This window comes from Nerophis ophidion, linkage group LG16, assembly GCF_033978795.1.
Source record: "Nerophis ophidion isolate RoL-2023_Sa linkage group LG16, RoL_Noph_v1.0, whole genome shotgun sequence".
In the NCBI taxonomy this organism is placed as follows: domain Eukaryota; kingdom Metazoa; phylum Chordata; class Actinopteri; order Syngnathiformes; family Syngnathidae; genus Nerophis; species Nerophis ophidion.
Window position 1 is genome coordinate 9,308,131 of NC_084626.1, and position 23,508 is coordinate 9,331,638.

Sequence of the window (23,508 nt, forward strand, 5' to 3'; positions counted from 1 at the left end):
CACAGCTCTGAGTTGTAGCAGAAGTCGGCGGTGTACAGGGTAAAGAGAAAAGGGGCTAGCACCGCTCCCTGCGGTGCTCCGGTGCTGCTGATCACAGTGTCAGACATGATGTCCTTCAGTCTGACGTACTGTGGCCTGTTGGTGAGGTAGTTCAAAATCCAGGCAACCAGGCAGGGGTCCACTCGCATTTTGTAGAGCTTGTCCTGAAGGAGGCGGGGCTGGATGGTATTAAAGGCACTCGAGAAGTCCAGGAACAGGATCCTCACAGTGCCATTTCCCTTATCCAGGTGTGAGTGGGCTCGATGCAGCAGGTAAAGGATAGCATCCTCCACACCAACGCCTGCCTGGTACGCAAACTGCAGGCTGTCCTGGGCATGTTGCACCTGTGGTCTGAGGAGGCTGAGAAAGAGCCGCTCCAATGTCTTCATTAGATGAGAGGTGAGCGCCACTGGTCTGTAGTCGTTCAGCTCACTGGGGCAGTTCTTTTTGGGAACTGGAACGATGCATGACGTCTTCCAGAGGGTGGGCACGCTTCCCAGCTGCAGGCTGAGGTTGAAGATCCTTTGAAGTGGTTCACCCAGTTCTGCAGCACAGGTCTTCAGTAGTCGGGGGCACAGCTTGTCTGGGCCTGCTGCTTTCCTTGGCTGTAGCTTCCTCAGTTGACCTCTGACCTGGTCCGCAGAGATGACTAATGTCTGCGTAGAGGTGGTGGAGGGGGGTGCTACCATGGCTGGGGGGGAGGTTCGTTGAGGGGAGCAGAAGAGGGGGTGGCTGTGAGAGGACACGGGCTGGTTAAACCGGTTGAAGAAGTTATTCATCTCATTGGCCCTCTCTATTGTCCCCACAACAGCTCTGGTCTTTGTCTTGTGGCCTGTGATGGTTTTCACACCTTCCCAGACCTCCCTCATGTTGTTCTGCTGCAGCTTCTGCTCCAGCTTCTTCCTGTAGCTGTCCTTAGCCTCCCTCACGTGTCGTTTCACCTTCCGCTGTGCTGCTCTCATTGCCTCCCTGTCTCCACTCCTGAAGGCAGCTTTCTTTTTGTTGAGGACAGCTTTAACTTCTTGTGTTACCCAGGGTTTGTTATTAGGGTAGCACCGAACAGTCTTAGCAGGGCAGATGACGTCCACACAGAAATTGAGGTAATCTGTGAGACAGTGAGTCAGCCTATCAATGTCCTCACCCTGTGGAAGCAGCACGTCCCAGTCTGTGGTGTCGTAGCATTCTCTGAGGGCATCTTCCAATTCAGGGGTCCACTTCCTCACATAGCAAGTGTTAACAGGCTGTCTTTGGACCATGGGGGTGTATTTTGGCCGCAAATGAACAATATTGTGGTCAGACTTCCCTAGTGGGGGGAGGGGTGTGACCTTGTATGCATCCCTGACATTAGAATACAGTAGGCCAATTGTCCTGTTGTTTCTCGTGGGACAATCCACAGCCTGGTAAAAAGCAGCTAACGTTGAGTCCAAAGTAGCATGATTGAAGTCCCCAGAAATGATGAAATAAGCCTCAGGATGTTTTGTCTGTAGCCTTGATGTGATGGCGTGGATCATTTCACATGCATTGGCAGCATCTGCCCTCGGGGGAATGTAAACACAGGGAGATCACGTGACTGAACTCCCTCGGCAGATAGTATGGCCGGAGGCTAACAGCTAGTAGCTCCAGGTCCGGGCAACACAAGACTTTCTTCACAGAGATGTGTCCTGGGTTACACCAGCGGTTGTTAACATATATGATGAGTCCCCCACCTTTTCTTTTCCACATGCTTTCCTGTCTCTGTCAGCTCTCACTGCGGTGAATCCTTGAAGGTCCACGTTAGCATCCGGTACCAGGTGGTTTAGCTATGTTTCCGTGAAGATGAGCAGGCTGCTCTCTCGATATGCACGCTGTTTTTTTAGTCCATGAAGCTCATCGATCTTGTTCGGCAGCGAATTCACATTCCCCATGATGACGGAAGGAATGGATGGTTTGTATAGGGGAGGAGCACAATAAATATCGGATCGATACGAGTTATGATGTCACACTCATGAATTCAAAGACATAACAAATTATCACAGACAACCAGAAAAAATGTCAGACTCTCCAATGAAGCGAGATTGCCATATTGTGCTGTAGGTGGGTTATGGTAAGCAAATCAAATGCTCCTTTCCAGTGGTAAACTTCCCCTGAGCTCACTGTGTAAACAAACATGGCTTCGATCGTGTGTTTCAGAGGAAGACTTTTCATGTATGTTTGCACTATTCTGCAAAAGAGAAAAACATCACCCTTTAACACATCAAACCATGTCAACTACCTGAAATGCCAGGATCACTTTGGCAGTTTTTTTTAAGCTTAGGTGGACAGTTACTGCTAAAGCATTGCCCCAAAGCAACCTGCAAAAAAAGGTCCAGGGCTTGTTTTATTTTCGCATCGACATTCGGAAAGTGCAAAACTTCACCAGAAACGACCCGAGAGTTAAAGTGATCTAGGATTTAATCATGGAGCTGATAGCTCTTTAACATTGTTGACGCTACCAGCAAACACAAACAACACGACCAAAAAATGTTACTTCACAAACTACAATTGAATCTATGTAAAAAATTAGTAGATATTATCGGTGATCAATATTGGCCTTGAAAAGCAGGAAGTAAAGCAGTACTTGACATACCAGAACTCCTCTCCTCCAGTCATGCACTTTTCATAGACTGGGCCATCCAGCTCCCGTTGACTGGGGAAGATGATTTCATTGTGGATGATGACGGTCTTGATGACCTCGTTAACGTGTGCCTGGCAAGACACAGGGTCCTGGCTGTCCGGGATGGGCATTAAAGTGGGCCCAAAGCAGATGGCCAAGTTGTACGGATCCATCATATTCTCGTCACTGTACTGGGAGAGACTGGGACACAAAGACATGCCCTTTACACGCAAACAAAACAGCAAGGGGAAGGATGTCTCCCTGAGAGCCAGTGTCCTCTGCAATGGACATTTGTGTTTTCAATAAAAGGCACAAACTTACTGATTGAGAAAAGCAAAGAGGTATCTCATGACAATGACGATGGTCCGAGGCAGAGTCCCAATAATCTGCTGGATGTAATGAGCTCGCTCTGCACCCGACTCCAGCTCTGGAAAAGAGAGACAGAAAACACCATATTATGTATGATTTACAAAATATTATTTATTAGTTTTGCCAAAGTGGGATTCATTTAATGGTATATGTGCAAAAAGCAGGTGACCGGGTCCTTGCATGCATATTTTTTACAGTGTTACCCACATATAAGACAACACTAAACATGAGAAAAACGTGCCTCCAATTGTATTTATTTTTTTAAAATATCAGTAAAATATCATATTCATATCACATCAAATTACCATCATAAGTAATTCTGTTGTTTGCCAACTTACTCACAGCCTTTTATGATACAGTGCTAATTTGATTTTCATACGCCCCAGTTTTTAACAAAAAATATTGCTAAAAATATGTCTCGGTCATCATCTGTGTGCCAGTGTAACATTTTGCTGAATAAGTGCTGAGGATGTAAGGATACAAAAATGTCCTATCACGGTTATTGTGAGAAAAATTGTCACACTTATTAGTATTATCACAGTATTGTTAAATGTGTTTAAAAAGTTCTATAAAGAGAAATAAAATGAAGGGACACACAATTTATTTTCCTTATATTAAAAGTAAAATTAAATAGCCAAAACAATAAATATTGTTCTGGCTTCTTAAGAGCTTTTTCATTTCATTTGAGTTTTTCACTATTTTAATTTGTAAAGATTTTAGTGATCGCATTCATAATGGGAAACAAGATGTGAAGTGTTGCACTCGAATCAAGCCTTTTGAATGGCCGCTTTATGTACAGTCCTGGTCAAAAGTTTACATACACTTGTAAAGTACTAATGTCATGGCTGTCTTAAGTTTCAAATAATTTCTCCAATTCTTATTTTTTCGTGATAGAGTGATTGGAGCACTTACTTGGTCACAAAAAGCATTCATGAAGTTTGGTTCTTTTAGGAATTTATTATGGGTCTACTGAAAATGTGAGCGAATCTGCTGGGTCAAAAGTATACATACAGCAATGTTAATATTTGGTTACATGTTCCTTGGCAAGTTTCACTGCAATAAGGCGCTTTTGGTAGCCATCCACAAGCTTCTGGTTGAATTTTTTGACTACAAAATTGGTGCAGTGGATTTCTGACATGGACTTGTTTCTTCAGCATTGTTCACAGGTTTAAGTTAGGACTTTGGGAAGGCCATTCCAAAACCTTAATTCTAACCTGATAAAGCCATTCCTTTACCACTTTTGACATGTGTTTTGGTTTCATTGTCCTGTTGGAACACCCAACTGTGTCCAAGACCCAACCTCTGGGCTGATGATTTTAGGTTGTCCTGAAGAATTTGGAGGTAATCCTCTTTTTTCATTGTCCCATTTACTCTCTGTAAAGCACCAGTTCCATTGGAAGCAAAACAGGCCCAGAGCATAATACTGACACCACCACGCATGACGGTAGAGATTGTGTTCCTGGGATTAAAGGCCTCACCTTTTCTCCTCCAAACATATTGCTGGGTATTGAGGCGTAACAGCTCAATTTTTGTTTAATCTGACCACAGAACTTTCCTCAAGATGGTCTTAACTTTGTCCATGTGATGTAAGCTGGTCCACAGTTCCACGACTAGGACAAAAACCACACTGCTCCTCCTGAATCCGAGGTTCGACTATACGGCATAGCCTACTCTCCAGTACACCTAAACAGACCTTACCGGTAAGTCTGCGGAGTGTGATCCTACGATAGTTAGAACACCCACTTTGGTTTCCCTTCTTAAAGAGAAGAACCACCACCTGCTAATGCTGAACAGTCTTGTCAACCAAGACAGCATCCAGAGCCTTAAGGAACTTCGGGCGAATCTCATCCAACTCTGGGGTCCTGCCACTGAGGAGTTTTTTTAACTACCTCGGCAACATTAGCTCCAGAAATAGGAGATCCAACCATAGATTCCACAGGCACTGCTTCCTAGTAGGAAGATGTGTAGGTGGCATTGAGGAGGTCTTTGAAGTATTCCTTCCACCGATCCACAAAGTCCTGAGTCGAGGTCACTCTCAAGTACTCCCTAGAGGGAACCCAAAAAGGGTGAATACTCTGAGCTGCTGTTCAGTGAGTCAGCACAAACAAAAGTTAGGACCCGTCCCCCCACCTGAAGGCGGAGGAAAGCTACTCTCTCGTTTACTGGGTTAAACTCCAACGTACAGGCTCTGAGCCGATGTGCAACAAGAATCGCCACACCAACCCGCCGTCTCTCCCTGCTTGTAACGCCCGAGCCCGAGAGGAAGAGAATCCAGCCCCTGTTGAGAAAACTGGTTCCAAAGCCATGGCTGTGCGTTGAAGTGAGTCCGACTCGATCTGCCTGGAACTTCTCCACCACGTGCAACTGCTCAGGCTCCTTTTCCACCAGAGAGGTGATGTTCCATATCCCAAAAGCTAGTTTCTGTAGCCGAGGATTGGACTGCCAAGGGCCCTGCCTTGGCTGCCGATCAGCTCACACTGCGCACGACTTCTATGGTCCCTCCTATGAGTGGTGAGCACATTGGCGGGGGAACCCACATCACTTTTTTGGGCTGTAACCAGCTGGGCCACATGGGGACAGGCCGGGTCACCAGGCGCTCGCCATCAAACCCCACCTCAGGGCCTCGTTCTTGATGGTGGCCCCGGTGACCCGCGTCCGGGCGAGGGAATTCTGGGAACTTTAATTTGACTGTCCATAGACATCTTCGAGCTGCTCTTTGTCTGGTCTCTCACCTCGGACCTGTTTGTGTTGGGAGAAGGGAGAACCCACCAGGGGGCGTAGAATCCCCCGGACAACATAGCTCCTAGGATCATTAGGACACAAACTCCTCTACCACGATAAGGTGGCAGCTCAGAAAGAAGAATGACTTGGATGGCAGAGGCGGGGATGGAACCTGGAACTCTCAACTATTGTATATATGTGTATGTAAGCAATTACATAATTTCTTACATAATTCAAATTAACTTCAAAAAACACCCCGATATTTCAACACAATGTTACCGTCAGAATGTTACACATAAAGTACCAACGGTTGTCACACACACACTAGGTGTGGTGATATGTGTCCTCTGCATTTGACCCATCCCCTTGTTCAACCCCTGGGAGGTGAGGGGAGCACTTCTTTATAAATGTTTTACTTGAATGCACGCCATTTATTTGCCCCAAAAGAGTTTTATCTAAAGGATGTTGACGTTTGCCAGTGAGCACATCAGTCAGTCTTTGCACTGACATATGAACTGAACTAATTAATAACCCACGCCATTCAGGTAACCACGCCATGCGGCAAAGGTAAAGAAGCATGTGCCCTCAAAATAAATTGATTGATTAATATGCTAATCTGTGCGTGTACATTATTAGGGTGAAGTTTTTTGTCATTACTCGTATGCGTTAACGCGTTTACTTTGACAGCCTTCCTAAAACCAACTTATAGCTTTGTATTAACAGCACACAGGAAGCACTATTTGAGCTCACGCAGCTTTGTATTAAGTGTACACAGGAAGCACTAATTGACGCACGCACACACACACAGACAGACAGACAGACAGACAGACAGACAGACAGACACACACACACACACACTTGTCTGTAGACGTTTTTGGACTCACTGATGGTCGAAATGAAATCCAAGAAGCACTCCTTTGGGAAGAGGGAGTTTTCCAATCCTCGGAAATAGAGCTTGAGCACTCCTGCAACTGAGTTGATATCGTGCTCATCGCGATCGTCTATCAATGGATCTTCTCCTGTATTATTCAAAGGGAAAATGCATTGAAATCAGCCCTAAAGAGAGCTTTTTTTCTCACTGAAAGCATGCAGCAAAATATATCACCTTCTATATACAGTACCAGTCCGAAGTTTAGACACACTTGCTCAAAACTGTTAGTGATGGGTCAAACGATACTGATATCAATGCGATACTGATATTGTGCCGCTAGAGGTGAAATTCTTGGACCGGCGCAAGACGGACGAGAGCGAAAGCATTTGCCAAGAATGTTTTCATTAATCAAGAGTGAAATATCAGTATCGCATTGATACTGTGTTTCTTGACGCATCAAGAAACACAAGGAATGATACCCTTCGATACCTCCGTATGTGTCACTTTACGGAGTCTATCACAGTTGGACTCGGGCCAAAGGCAGCGTACACCCTGGACAAGTCGTCACCTCATTGCATCGTTTTATATTCCTAATATTTGCTAACTATCAATTTTTTGCAGGTTAAATGTAGTGACTTTTTTAAGCCAGAAGATGGCACTCTTATGAAACAGCAAGTGTCAATAGAACCCGAGAGTGTGCCACACACTCACTAAGGCAGCAATGTCAAAATCAAATACATCAGGCCAAAAAAAACAATTTAAAGTTAAAGTACTAATGATTGTCACACACACACACTAGGTGTGGTGAAATGTGTCCTCTGCATTTGACCCATTCCCTTGTGCAAGCCCTGTGAGAGGAATCATTTCGGGGATTTTACCCCCAATTCCAACCCTTGATGCTGAGTGCTAAGCAGGGAAGTAATGGGTCCCATTGTTTCGTCTTTGGTATGACTTGGCCGGGGTTTCAAGTCACAATTTGCTACAAGCTGAGGGCCGGACTGGTTTAATGTTTATTAAAACATATTAAAATGACTGCACATAACCGATTGAACCAAGACCTAACAGTATACTGTATTTCATTTATTGATCACATGAATAAGGCGATATTTTCTTATGGCTCTGTCAGTGATTTCAAGGGAAATAATTTTCAACAGGCAAAGAGCGAACAAGTAAATGCCCTTCAAAAATAAAATGTGTTCCTTGATATCAAGATGAGCTTCACGGTGGCAGAGGAGTTAGTGCGTCTGCCTCACAATAAGAAGTTCCTGCAGTCCTGGGTTCAAATCTAGGCTTGGGATCTTTCTGTGTGGAGTTTGCATGTTCTCCCCGTTAATGCGTGGGTTCCCTCCGGGTACTCCGGCTTCCTCCCACTTCCAAAGACATGCACCCGGGGATAGGTTGATTGGCAACACTAAATTGGCCCTAGTGTGTGAATGTGAGTGTGAATGTTGTCTGTCTATCTGTGTGATGAGGTGGCGACTTGTCCAGGGTGTACCCCGCCTTCCGCCCAATTGTTAGTTGAGATAGGCGCCAGCGCCCCCCGCGACCCCGAAAGGGAATAAGCGGTAGAAAATGGATGGATGGATGGATGGAATATCAAGATGAATGCATAAATGACAACCATTTTCCAAAACACAATATAGAATGTGAGCTATAGCAGGATAATGCACACATTTATCATTTGTTTACAAAACGATTGCAAAAAAAGTGGGACCCCATTTTTATGACTTGATGGGGTCCATGGAACCCCATTTTGAAAATTCCTAGTGCCAACATTGATGGAGTATTGATGCGTGCAAAGCAGCAGCAAGGGGGTGTGGCCTCCGCACCGGTTCTAATACTAATCAAATACCATCTCGGGGGCCATAGAACATTCATTCATGGGCCGGATTTGCCCCGCGGTTCTCGACTTTGACACTTAGGCACTAAGGCATCATTCACGTGTACGTTACACTGTATTTTGTACAAACCCTGTTTCCATATGAGTTGGAAAATTGCGTTAGATGTAAATACAAACAGAATACAATGATTAGTAAATCCTTTTCAACCCATATTCATTTGAATGCAGTACAAAGACAAGATATTTGATGTTCAAACTCATAAACTATTTTTTTTTGCAAATATTAATTAACCTAGAATTTCATGGGTGCCACATGTGCCAAAGAAGTTGGGAAAGGGCATGTTCACCACTGTGTTACATCACCTTTTCTTTTAACAACACTCAAACGTTTGGGAACTGAAGAAACTAATTGTTGAAGCTTTGAAAGTGGAATACTTTCCCATTTTTGTTTTATGTAGAGCTTCTGTCGTTCGACAGTCCAGGGTCTCCGCTGTCGTATTTTACGCTTCATAATATGCCACACATTTTCGATGGGAGACAGGTCTGGACTGCAGGCAGGCCAGTCTTGTACCCGCACTCTTTTACTATGAAGCCAAACTGTTGAAACACATAGCTTGGCATTTTCTTGTTGAAATAAGCAGGAACGTCCATGATAACATTGGTTGGACGGCAACATATGTTGCTTGGACGGCAACATATGTTGCTCTAAAACATGTAGGTACCTTTCAGCATTAATGGTGCCTTCACAGATGTACAAGTTACCCATACCTTGGCTACTAATACACCCCCATACCATCACACATGCTGGCTTTTCATCTTTGCGCCTAGAACAATCCGGGGGGTTCTTTTCCTCTTTGATCTGGAGGACACAACGTCCACAGTTTCCCCCAAAAAATTGATATGTGGACTCGTCAGAGCACAGAACACTTTTCCACTTTGCATCAGTCCATCTTAGATGAGCTTCGGCCCAGCGAAGGTGGCGCCGTTTCTGGGTGTTATGGATAAATGGCTTTCGTTTTGCATAGTAGAGCTTTAACTTACACTTAGAGATGTAGCGACAAACTGTATTTAGTGACAGTGGTTTTCTGAAGTGTTCCTGAGCCCATGTGGTGATATCCTTTAGAAATTGATGTCGCTTTTTGATACAGTGCCGTCTGAGGGATCGAAGGTCACGGTCAGTCAATGTTGGTTTCCGGCAATGCCGCTTACGTGGAGTGATTTCTCCAGATTCTCTGAACCTTTTGATGATATTATGGACCGTAGATGTTGAAATTCCTAAATTTCTTGCAATTGCACTTTGAGAAACGTTGTTCTTAAACTGTTTGACTACTTGCTCATGCAGTTGTGGACAAAGGGGTGTACCATCCTTTCTTGTGAAAGACTGAGCATTTTTTGGGAAGCTGTTTTTATACTCAATAATGGCACCCACCTGTTCCTAATTAGCCTGTTCATCTGTGGGATTTTCCAAATAAGTGTTTGATGAGCATTCCTCAACTTTATCAGTATTTATTGCCACCTTTCCCAACTTCTTTGTCATGTATTGCTGGCATCAAGTTCTAAAGTTAATGATTATTTGCAAAAAAAAACATGTTTATCAGTTTGAACATCAAATATGTTGTCTTTGTAGCATATTCAACTGAATATGGGTTGAAAATGATTTGCAAATCATTGTATTCTGTTTATATTTACATCTAACACAATCTCCCAACTCATATGGAAACAGGGTTTGTATAAGTACCGGCATCCTTTGCCAGTAGACATACATACTAGTTTTCAAAAATATATACAGTATATTTTATATAACTATGTAAAAAGAAGTAGACCACAAACAAACATCCACTGCAGAGGACTCTGGTTCTTAGGAGCTTATACACAGTAAAGTATACTTGGAATTATTATATGCTATGGTATGTATGTTTCAGAATGAAGTACTTTAAAGAGACTGACTTGAAAATTATATATTTAAAGCAGTTTTTGGGGCGCTAACTCACCCCTCTCGAAGGAATTTTTAATATCATTGACCTCCACCTGCGAACCAGGCACTCGGAAAATGCCTTGCTGCTGCAGCCCTGAAAGAAGAAGATACAAGCCGCCATTACCGCCACAACACACAACAAAAAGCGGGTAAAGTAATCATTGTCCTCATGGAAGATGTTTAGTTCCTCCCCCCCAGGAGAGGGCCCGTCTGTGTAACCCCAGCATGTGGTTCCAGTTAAAGGGCTGCTAATCAGTTTTCTGGGGTTTCATTGGGTCCAGATCCAGGGGAGAGATGCCTGCAGGCTACAGCAATGAGCTCAAGACAGATGTGAAGGTAGACGGGGTGGAGCTATAAAAAGGAGGAGGGGGCTGCGTGTGATCCCTTGTTATGAGCTTGTCAAATACCTGGTGTGCACGCCTGCAGCCATTTGTGGAGAACACAGAAGTACCTCATGCAATAGATGAATAGGAGCCTTACCGTATAGGTTGATGTATCTGACACAGCTCTCCACCACCACCGGAATAGGTTGACCGGAATCCTGCAACAATACACACAAGAAAATCAACAAACTGCATGACTCTTAGAATAAACAGCTTTATGTATGCTTAAGCATCAGCAGGTACGTTACTACAGATTAGTCAATCAGCTTTATTAGTCTCATTGGTCGCAACATTAGGCACACAAATAAACCAATACATTGTGGTGCATTATGCATGTTCAATGTACATACTTCTGTACTTACTGACTTTTTATGAGAGGAAAATAATATTTTTTTAAAAGTAAATATTGATGTATTTTAATGCCAGAGGTGACTACTTTGGTTACTAATAAAAATGTTTCATGGTGCACTAATTACTTGTTTTGGTTTTAGACACTTTGTGAAATGTAAAATAAAAAATGTGTTTGAAATTTTCACAAAAGTCTTGCAACTATTACTGATAATTGTTCAAATCAGATTACAGTCCTCCCTTGCGTCATCATGCTGTGAAGTTTGTGGCTTCATTTAATCACGTTTTTAGGTATATTCTATGTATTTTTAATTTAAATATAATCAAACATAAAAATGGATAAATAAACTAGAAATATGAAGACTACAATAGTAGTGGCCACTAGATGAAACCAAACCACTCAGAGCGGCCTGTTCCGTATCTTGACCATTGAATGGCTCAGGCAGCATGTATTGGATCAAACGTGTGTAAAGGTGACTATGTGGGTGTTATCTAATGTTTAAAGAGCTCTGATAATGTTAAAAACCTCAATTAGAAGGCCATTAAAAGTTTATTTAGTCTTTACATTAGAAAATATTTCATATATAATCATTTCTAAATTGTGGAAATTCCTTGACGTGGTCAGGTCTGGAACCAATTTATCAGCAATACACGAGGGTTTACTGTATTTTAGTAAGTCTAGGTTTGTCTTAAAATACAAACCCCGTTTCCATATGAGTTGGGAAATTGTGTTAGATGTAAATATAAATGGAATACAATGATTTGCAAATCATTTTCAACCCTAATTCAGTTGAATATGCTACAAATACAACATATTTGATGTTAAAACTGATAAACATTTTTTTTGTTGTTGAAAATAATCATTAACTTTAGAATTTGATGCCAGCAACACGTGACAAAGAAGTTGGGAAAGGTGGCAATGCATACTCATAAAGTTGAAGAATGCTCATCAAACACTTATTTTGAACATCCCACAGGTGTGCAAGGCTAATTGGGAACAGGTGGGTGCCATGATTGGGTATAAAAACAGCTTCCCAAAAAAATGCTCAGTCTTTCACAAGAAAGGATGGGGCGAGGTACACCACTTTGTCAACAACTGCGTGTGCAAATAGTCAAACAGTTTAAAAACAACGTTTCTCAAAGTGCTATTGCAAGAAATTTAGGGATTTCAACATCTACGGTCCATAATATCATCAAAAGGTTCACAGAATCTGGAGAAATCACTCCACGTAAGCGGCTTGGCCAGAAACCAACATTTAATGACCGTGACATTCGATCCCTATGACGACACTGTATCAAAATCCGATATCAATCTCTAAAAAGATATCACCACATGCCCTCAGGAACACTTCAGAAAACCACTGTCACTAGATACAGTTGGTCGCTACATCTGGAAGTGCAAGTTAAAGCTCTACTAAAGGGGACACCATGGCGATGTTGGGAAAGTGGCTGTGCCAGCAATCTGAGGGTTCCTGTTTCAATCCCCACCTTCTACCATCCTAGTCACGTCCGTTGTGTCCTTGGGCAAGACACTTCACCCTTGCTCGAGATAGGTCCCGCCATCAGTGTGTGAATGGGTGAATGTGGAAATACTGTCAAAGCGCTTTGGGCTCCTTAAAAAGGGGTGGAAAAGCGCTATAAAAGTACAACCATTCACCATTTACCATTTACTAAGCAAAGCGAGAGCCACTTATTAACAACATCCAGAAACTTTGCCGGCTTCTCTGGGCCCGAGATCATCTAAGATGGACTGATGCAAAGTCGAAAAGTGTTCTGTGGTCTGACGAGACCACATTTCAAATAGTTTTTTGAAATATTCGACATCGTGTCATCCGGACCAAAGGGGAAGCGAACCATCCAGACTATTATCGACTCAAAGTTCAAAAGCCAACATCTGTGATGGTATGGGGGTGCATTAGTGCCCAAGGCATGGGTAACTTACACATCTGTGAAATCACCATTAATGCTGAAAGGTACATACAGGTTTTGGAACAACATATGCTGCCATCCAAGCACCGTCTTTTTCATGGACGTCCCTGCTTATTTCAGCAAGACAATGCCAAGCCACATTCAGCACGTGTTACATCAGCGTGGCTTCGTAAAAAAAAGAGTGCGGGTACTTTCCTGGCCCGCCTGCAGTCCAGACCTGTCTCCCATCAAAAATGTGTGGCGCATTATGAAGCGTAAAATACGACAGCGGCTCCAGACTGTTGAACGACTGAAGCTCTAAATAAAACAAGAATGGGAAAGAATTCCACTTTCAAAGCTTCAGCAATTAATTTGCTCAGTTCCCAAAAGTTTATTGAGTGTTGTTAAAAGAAAAGGTGATGTAACACAGTGGTGAACATGCCCTTTCCCAACTACTTTGGCACGTGTTGCAGCCATGAAATTCTAAGTTAATTATTATTTGCAAAAAAAAAAAAAAGTTTGAGTTTGAACATCAAATATCTTGTCTTTCTAGTGCATTCAACTGAATATGGGTTGAAAAGGATTTGCAAATCATTTTATTCCGTTTATATTTACATCCAACACAATTTCCCAACTCATATGAAAACAGGGTTTATATAAAAATATAGCCTATTACCGGTAATTACAAGTGAATGGGTAATATATATATATTTAATGTATTTAAAAACAATGCTGAAAATAATTAAATTTTTTAGGTAAATTTTTATTCAAGAAAAGTCTGATGGCTGAGTTTCAAGGTAGCACGGAGGACCAGGGGTTAGTGCGTGTGCCTCACAAAATGAAGGTCCTGAGTTCAATCCTGTGCTGGGGATCTTTCTGTGTGGAGTTTACATGTTCTCCCCGTAACTGCATGGGTTCCCTTTGTGTACTCTGGCTTCCTCCCACTTCCAAAGACATGCACCTGGGGATAGGTTAATTGGCAACACTAAATGGGCCCTAGTGTGTGAATGTGAGTGTGACTATTGTCTATCTGTGTTGGCCCAGCAATGAGTTGGCGACTTGTCCAGGGTGTACCCCGTCTACCCCCCGAATGCAGCTGAGATAGGCTCCGCCACCCCCGCTACCCGGAAAGGGACAAGCGGTAGAAAATGGATGAATGGATGGGCTGGGTTTGACGGATAAGATAGATTCAAGACTTGCTGCCACACAGGTTCATGAAATAAATATATTGTGAAATAACTATAATGATTAAAAAATGCATTAATAATTCAATTGTGAAATAAATTAATTCTGGAACAAATAAATCAGTGAATGTTGAAATAATTAATTTGATGATGTATTTATTTATATGTATATATATATACATATATATATATATATATATATATATATAAACATTTATACATACATACATATACATATTGTATATATATACACTTAAACACATACATTACAGATACTCATATATATGTGTATGTAATGTAATATATATGAAACATATATATATATATATGTATATACATATGCATATATACATATATATACATATATACATATATATATTAAAAATCATCAATTTTATTAAGGACATATTTAATAACAGGTATTTAATTGCAACTGAAAAATGTAATAATTATAATTGAAAATTGTATTTTCTAATTTCTGTCTCATTTGACCCTCCATAGCTAAATATGTAATATTATTAAAATATCATGTAAAAATGCAGATTTTTAATTTTTGATGGTCAGTTTCAAAGAATCATATATTTTCGATTTAACAGGATTAAAAATTGATTTAGAATCACAATTCGAATGTAAATTGCTTTTTTGTGCACCCCTACTATTTATTTGTTTTAAATGTGTTTTATCATATTTGAAAGCCTTTAAAAGTGTGTGAGGCATATAGCAGGGCTTAAAGTGCTTAAAAAAGCCTTTTTGTGGGTGTGTAATATCTGACTTAGCACGATTGTCTTGGATCCAATCGCAGGTGTGCCTAATGAAGTGGCTGGTGAGTGCCTATTCCCTAACAACAAAGGTACCTGGATGCGAGCACGAGCATTCCTTCGCCCTCTGGAAAAGGCAGGAAAGCACAGAAGCGAAAGCAAGAAGGACAAAGAAGCATCAAGTTAGAGAAGCAAATCAACGAGGAGGGACGTTCTTTGGAGATTAAAGGAGGAAGAGCATGAGAGCTGGACGACGGGGAAAGCAACCGTGTGCAGTCAGAGGACAAAGCAGACCCACTGATGTCTCCTACCACCAAAATAAGTGACAGCCATTTGGAAAAACAGAAGTGCCACAATGCCTGCAACAGACAGGATTAAATCAGGGGTGTCCAAACTTTTTCCACTCAGGGCCGCGCACTGAAAAATTAAAGCATGCAGGAGCCATTTTGATATTTTTTTTAATTTTTAAAACCAAGCTAATACAGAATATAATTTAGTTTTTTTAACCTTTAGGGCTTCCCACACGTTTGTTCCTTCATAACAATGTTAAAAAAAGAAGACAGATGTGGCCCGCCACTTTATTTTATCTGGCCCTCGAAAGCTTGGAAATAATATGTAGCAGTAAAGTACTGTAAGTTTTCTTACAAATGTATTCTTTTTTCAATTTTGGGGGGAAAAAAAAAATTACTCCATGTAATCACAAATTTTGTTAATTTAAATATGTCTAGTTGTGCAAAAAAAATATTATCAAAAACATTCACACCCCTTTTTCAAATTTAAAATACATACTAATATTAATGATTTCAAAGCAAGTCAAATTGTGCAATGTAAAAGTGGCAATAGATTTCATGGTAAAATTGTCAAATTTACTATGCAGCATTTAGAGCATTTTTCTCAAAATAAAAAAAAAAAAGTACTTTTTTTTACTGTAATAAACTGTGGGGCCGTTTTGCTATTTACATAAATACACCGAAAAATTTACAGTTGTTGACTTGCAGTACAAAAAATCCCAAAACAAAACAAACTGGCAGCTCAGGTGCCAAATTTTACTGTGAAATATCAAGGTTTTACAGTACAGTGAAAAAACAAATATCAATTTTACAGTAAAATTCTGGCAACTGACCTGCCTTTTTTTTACTATAAAACCTTACCATGTATATTTTTTTATTTTATGTACTAATAAAATGCATTAAAAAAAGGTGTAATAATAGTATTCACTCTCGAGGGCCAAACATAACTGGGATGTGGCCCTCAGTGAAAACGACTGTGACACCTCTGCCCTAGAAAAACATACAATTCGTCGACTATAAGCGTTTTTTATTTTCTTAAATGTTTTTTTTTGTTTGTTTGTTTTAAAAGAAACAGCTGTGTGCCGCAAATGTCCCTTTAACCATACTTTGGACACCCCCGGATTAGAGGTTAAAGGTTAAGGACGAACAAAAGGTCAAAATTAGGAGGAGAATGAAGAGGAGTGGTCAGAGCTGCCTCCCTGCCTCCGGACCGACACCACAAGGTACCTTGATGAAGGTCTCCAAATCGCAGTTAAACATCTTATGGTTATAGACGGAGCGCGGCCGAAGCTTCCGCATTTTCTGTGGTTTAGGGGGAAGGGTGGGGGGTCTGGGAAATGATGGACAAAAGGAACGTCATCGCCATGTTCTTTGAAACCCTCCATTTTATAGTTCTTCTTGAATATTCAGAGGTCCGGGAATGACAGACATCTTGTGTCAAACGGAGCATTCAAAATGAGTCATGACGGTCACTCAATGGAATACATGACAGGGCAAAAACATCACACATTATCGATAAGCTAATCAATAACTCTCTGGAAGTCATTTCCATGGAAAAGCATCCATAAGATCCTTGATTTTTCTAGAAATATTCCCTGTGGACGCACTTTCTGGCGAAACCATCAGAGTTCAATGTTCGGCCCCTGAGACCTTGGCCTCTTTAAACTGTGGCCCTTTTCACAGATAGCGTCCTCTGCAGTGGATGTTTGTTTTATCTTTTTTTTTTTTTTGCAAGAGATCCACATTTCAAAAAACAACACCCACTGCAGAGAACGTTGGCAAATTTACAATACAGGCCAAACGTTTGGACACACCTTCTCATTCAATGCCTTTTCTTTATTTTCATAACTTTTGACTTTGTAGATTGTCACAGAGGGCGTCAAAACTATGAAAGAACACATGTGGAGTTATGTACTTAACAAAAAAAGGTGAAATAAATGAAAACAGGTTTCATATTCTAGTTTCTTCATATTAGCCACCGTTTGCTCTGATTACTGCTTTGTACACTCTTGGCATTCTCTTGATGAGCTTCAAGCCCACCTGTGAAGTAAAAAACATTTCAGGTGACCACCTCTTGAAGCTCATCGAGAGAATGCCAAGAGTGTGCGAAAAAGTAGTCAAAGCAAAGGTTGGCTATTTTGAAGAAACTAGATTATAAATCATGTTTTCAGTTATTTCACTTTTTTTTGTTAGGTACATAACTCCACGTGTGTTTATTCATAGTTTTGATGCCTTCAGTGACAAGCTACAATAGTCATGAACATAAAGAAAACACATTGGATGAGAAGGTGGGTCCAAACTTTTGGCCTGTACTGTATATTTCAAAAGCTTGTTGTGAAGTCTAAGCTGGTTAAAATAGCTGAAGATAAATAAGTATCTACTTGTTTAACTCAGCAGACTGCTTATATGTTTGATTAGTTGCATCACAGACTATGTGACAAAAAATTCCCAATCAAGTTCTTAGTTTATGCAAATATGTTTTTTTTATTATTATTGTACAGCTTTTGGTCTGATGTCAAACATATCAGAGAACACTGAGCCAACTAAGTGAAGTTTGAAGTCTGCAGAGGGGCAGGGGCAAACAGAGTAATGTCCATATGCTAATAACACAGAAATGATCCAAAACCAGGAATGCAAATACTGCAAAAGCCAAAAACACACACAAACAACTGCTTGAGAAAAATGCTGAAATTTCCCAGAACAAAACAGAAGTTAGCTGGGCTACCACAAGGGTGCCGGACCTGAGGGGCTTCAGTCTTTAAAGACTTAAGACGTAATATTTTACATCACAGTGGTACCTCGGGATACAAGCTTAATTGATTCTGTGACGCATCTTGTACTTCAAAAAACTCTTACTGGGAAAAAGCGTCACCCATTGAGATCAATTTTAATCAATTCAATCAGTGCTGGTCTGCACCATTTTAACAAGAGAAACAAACTTCTACGTAAAAATATATTGTATGAAAAGCAATACTATTGAATGTACTACAAACAACTACATTAGTCAAACACAGATTCAGCAGCTTCTCCATACTTTTATTGATAAACATCTGCCATTTGGATATTTTAATATCTTTGAATGATGATGCTTCAGAATAACTAACAGTACTACACTCCAACTGCCACTTGCTAAGTAATTTTTGGGATGATTTTATTTAATAAAAAAAAAAAAAATCATACACTTAATTTTGTCAGTACTGTTCCTCACACTCTCTTTCTTCCTTTCCGTGGTTAGAAGAACAAATTTATGTTGATCTGTAGCTATGACTTAATGCTAACAAATAAGACTGGATGCGGTTTACTGCTTCTGGGTGTCCCGCCCATGTCCTTACTGGCGGATAGCCCTTGGGTCTGATGCCCCTGGTCGCTTCGCTAACTTAAATTTTTTTCTGCGATGTTGCAGCATTTCTCTCATCCATTTGTTCTATGGTGTTAATGTGTTTTTGCATCATTTTGTGTCTATAAATTAAGCCTTTGCTAAGCATCGGCTATCCTCAAAAGTACGGACTGCAGCACCGGACCACAATTGTCAATGCAGTGTAAGTCATCGTTTATCCTTCTAAAACAGAAAAAGAATCACTCGACCACATAATAACTGTATCTAAAATATCACAATCTAATGAGATACAGATAATTCTGCCTGAACTAAAATAATAATGATGCATATTTTCTGATTAACTTGTTTGGAAAGGCATTTATTTAATATGTTCACTGTTGTGGTTTTCATTGGTGTACAACTGCACTGCGTCATACTGTGATTGTTCTGACATGATATATATATATATACTGTGTATATATATATATATATGTGTGTGTATATATATATATATATATATATATATATATATATGTGTGTATATATATATATATATATATATATATTTATATATATATATATATGTGTGTGTGTATATATATATATATATATATATATATATAAATATATATATATATGTGTGTATATATATATATATATATATAAATATATATGTATATATATATATATATATATATATATATATATATATATATATATATATATATATACATGTATAAATAATCCATCCATCCATTTTTCTACCGCTTATTCCCTTTCGGGTTGCGGGGGGCGCTGGTGCCTATCTCAGCTACAATCGCGCGGAAGATGGGGTACACCCTGGACAAGTCGCCATCTCATCGCAGGGCCAACACAGATAGACAGACAACATTCACACTCACATTCACACACTAGAGCCGATTTAGTGTTGCCAATCAACCTATCCCCAGGTGCATGTCTTTGGCGGTGGTACCCGGAGGGAACCCACGCAGTCACGGGGAGAACATGCAAACTCCACACAGAGAGATCCCGAGCCCGGGATTGAACCCAGAACTACTCAGGACCTTCGTATTGTGATGTATAAACAAGTTAATGTTATTATTAACCGTCCACTTATGCTGTCTGTTAGTAGAAATGGAGTGTTTTTTCTTTTCTTTTTTAAGACACCGAGTGGTCACAATCAATATACGATCCTAATGCAGTGAGTTGATTGATGCTAACACGTTTGTTACTAGATACTTTCTAACATGCTTGTGCCTTGAAAAATACGCATATGTGTAAGTAAAAAGCAAGTATAATTATTTGATACTTGTTTAAATTGACAAATTTAAAGTATCGGGCTGCAATTATTATTGTGTATGTCTAACTTGTTTGCTATTATGTGTGTAGTTGCAAGCTTCTACTAGCCTGCTATGTTTACCTTTTGTAAATAACTTTAAATAAAATAAAAGAAAAGACCAACTTTGTGTGCTTATGTTTTTTTTGTTTAGGTTTTGTTTTAACATTCATACAGTTTCTCATTACATGTTCGAAAAGGAGTAGAAAGAAAACAGAGCTGAACCCGTTTCCTTTTCGTAGCAATTACGAACACATTTATCAACTTCCTGTTCTCCATTTATAAACAATTTACTGCAAACTTTAATACACAAATAATCAATAATAAAGTTATCAATAAATATTTACTATAAATAAGTTCAAAAATTAGTATTGGAATATAATCATTATTTGAGTACATGTAGATGTTAACTTGCCATCCAGCTGTGCACAGGTACACTGGTATCGAACATTTCACATGGAACCCTATATCATCCGATACTTGATTTTTGCGCTGATATCAAACAGATATATGATAAAAAATATTTGATCGAAACACACCTGGGGATAAGTTGATTGGCAACACTAAATTGGCCCTAGTTTGTGAATGTGAGTGGGAATGTTGTCTGTCTATCTGTGTTGGCCCTGCGATGAGGTAGCGACTTGTCCAGGCTGTACCCCGCCTTCCGCCTGATAGTAGCTGAGATAGGCACCAGCGCCGCCCGCAACCCCGAAAGGGAATAAGCGGTAGAAAATAAATGGATGGATGGACTCTTGATGATAAAATATGATGTACTGTATTAATAGTGCTGGGATATATATTTCTTCCCTGGTTCTTGGTGTAAAACATGCAAGTGTAAACCACCACAACAAACATATTAAATATCTCTGTCATGTCGAACAAAACTGAGCATTAGTATCACATTTTACTCTCACTGGGTCTCATTAAATGTGTCTAGTGAATGTATTTGAAATATAAAGAATATTTTAAAAAAATCAATAGCAAAATACATAAAGCAGTTAACAATTTTAAATATGCTTTGTAACGAATCATAACTTACCTCGTGGTTCCACATTCAGCTCTTTCCCCTGAAATACACACACACACACACAGACACACACACACACACACACACACGCACACACACACACACACACACACACACACACACACACACACACACACACACACACACACACACACACACACACACACACACACACACACACACACACAAGAAAGAGAAGAGGGGAAATGTTTTACATCAGTGCTGGTAGTGAATATATTAAATAGACAGCAGTGGCCAGAGAGATGAATAGAGCGCCACAAGCATCATTCATCGGACAAAGCTATTGAGGAATAGACAGCAAAGCCTCAGGGGACCTGGAGGACATGGGAAGAGGGAGGGACGGGTCCATTCGTGGTGACACTGAGCAATAACTGTGCTGCCTCACTGAGCCTTTTGTTGCAAATCACAAGCTACTTGTCCTGACCACAAAATACAGTCACATTAAGTCACAATAACTTGTGACTTGAACAAAAATATAAAACAAATTTCAAAATACAGTTGCTTCATCAAGTTGGTTATTCTTGAATTGAGAGAGTGTGAGTTCGGCGGGAGTCAATGCACGCAACAATGGCACTAAAGCATCCTTTGTTTGTAAAAAGAGACAATGGACAAAATGGACAGAATGAGCAGAAGGCTATAACCCGCTCCTCTACACATCATTGTGACATATGGAGCATTGGGAAACATTTTCCACATCATTCCACTGACTGAATACCATCTTTAATTAGATTTATACACATCAAACATCAAATAAAAAGAAAAACACTTAAAAATTTAAAAAATAATGTTTTTTTAACCTGTCCTGTTTAGCCACATAGACAAATAATATTTTTGATCAAGATGCCTATATCTACTCTCCAGATTTACTTTAGGGAATTGGGGTTTATCTTTATCTAGCGTTTTTTTCAAGAAACTCAAAACACTTTACACCCGAGGTGTCAAACGTAAGGCCCGCGGGCCGGATCAGGCCCTAGAAGATGTTTTATCCGGCCCGCGGGATGAGTTTGCAAGTATAAAAATAAGCCCAAATTTTTGAATGAAAGAAACTGGTGTTCTAAATGTGTCCACTAAATGTTAAAATAGCAATTTTTTGTATCTTTATAGATCAGGGGTCGGGAACCTTTTTGGCTGAGAGAGCCATGAAAGCCAAATATTTCAAAATGTATTTCCATTAGACCCATATAATATTTTTCAACACTGAATACAACTAAATTTGTGCATTTTTAAGTATGACCAACATTTGTAGAGTATAATATGTCTCTTATTCTTTTTAACAACATTGTTATTCTAAAAGTTAACCAATAATAAATATAATACTTCTTACCATTAATGCGACATCTTGAACAGGTGCGGTAGAAAACGGATGGTTGGATTAAAATGCATGAGAATGTTTTATAATTTGAACGTTATTTTTGAAACTGTGATTACCAGCGGAATTATTCATTACTTATTGTATTAAGCAATGTCAGCTAAGATTTATCTGAGAGCCATATGCAGTCATCTGGCTCTAGAGCCATAGGTTCCCTACCCCTGGTTTAAGCATTAGACACCTTTTTACCTGCACTCTGCCTCCCGCTGTTTTCCACATCTACAAACCAATTAGTTTCCGACTGCCACCTACTGATATGGAAGAGCATTACACGATTACTCGGCATAGCTCGGTTAGGAGAGTGGCCGTGCTAGCAACCTGAGGGTTCCAGGTTCGATTCCCGCTTCCGCCATCCTAGTCACTGCCGTTGTGTCCTTGGGCAAGACACTTTACACACCTGCCCCAAGTGCCACCCACACTGGTTTAAGAGTAACTTAGATATTGGGTGTCACTTTGTAAAGCGCTTTGAGTCACTAGAGAAAAACGCTATATAAATATAATTATCTGAGAGCCATATGTAGTCATCAAAAGAGCCACAGGTTCCCTACCCTTGTTATAGATGATGAAACATATGTTAAAAACAAAAAAAAAACACATGATGTTAGGCTCCAGCACCGCTTCGCGACCCCGAAAGGGACACGCGGTAGAAAATGGATGGATGAATGGATGTTAGTACATCAGTTGAGGAAAACGAGCAAACTACATAAAAAACATTGTGTAATTAGATTTTTTTTTTTTAAATCTTGATAGCTGGGAAATTAACACCAATGAGTTGACTGATGGTTATTGTCACATCATTTATTCGGAAAGCACAAATAACGACAAATAAAGATAGAGAACTATTAACCGCAACATGTAAGTGTAAAAAACATTATGATTTGTACATTTTCAGATTGTGCTTGTTTTATTTTTAAACAAAGAAAACAATCTGAAGTTTTGTTATTTTTAAGTTATCGTGCCGTGATTTTACCAGTCCGGCCCACTTGGGAGTAGATTTTTCTCCATGTGGCCTCCGGTCTAAAATGAGTTTGAATACCCCTGCTTTACACAGTGAAACCCATTATCTCCATTTTTCAAGTTACATTTAAACCAGTGTAGGTGACCTTGGGAGCAGGTGTGTA

The 23,508-nt window shown here is 40.1% G+C and overlaps 1 protein-coding gene across 5 annotated transcripts in view; it reads right to left on the bottom strand.

Annotated features, from left to right (window-relative positions):
* Positions 1–23,508, bottom strand: part of srgap3 (SLIT-ROBO Rho GTPase activating protein 3) — a 247,138-nt gene that overhangs the window by 31,984 nt on the left and 191,646 nt on the right. For 2 of the 5 annotated variants that reach the window (XM_061922701.1, XM_061922699.1), the window contains exons 11-17: positions 21,010–21,037; positions 15,125–15,155; positions 10,928–10,988; positions 10,464–10,541; positions 6,646–6,780; positions 2,993–3,098; positions 2,645–2,872 (exon numbers count right to left, since the gene is read on the bottom strand). In XM_061922701.1, the coding sequence (XP_061778685.1) occupies positions 2,645–2,872; positions 2,993–3,098; positions 6,646–6,780; positions 10,464–10,541; positions 10,928–10,988; positions 15,125–15,155; positions 21,010–21,037 (667 nt within the window). The other 3 variants (XM_061922697.1, XM_061922698.1, XM_061922702.1) reach the window with 2 other exon arrangements.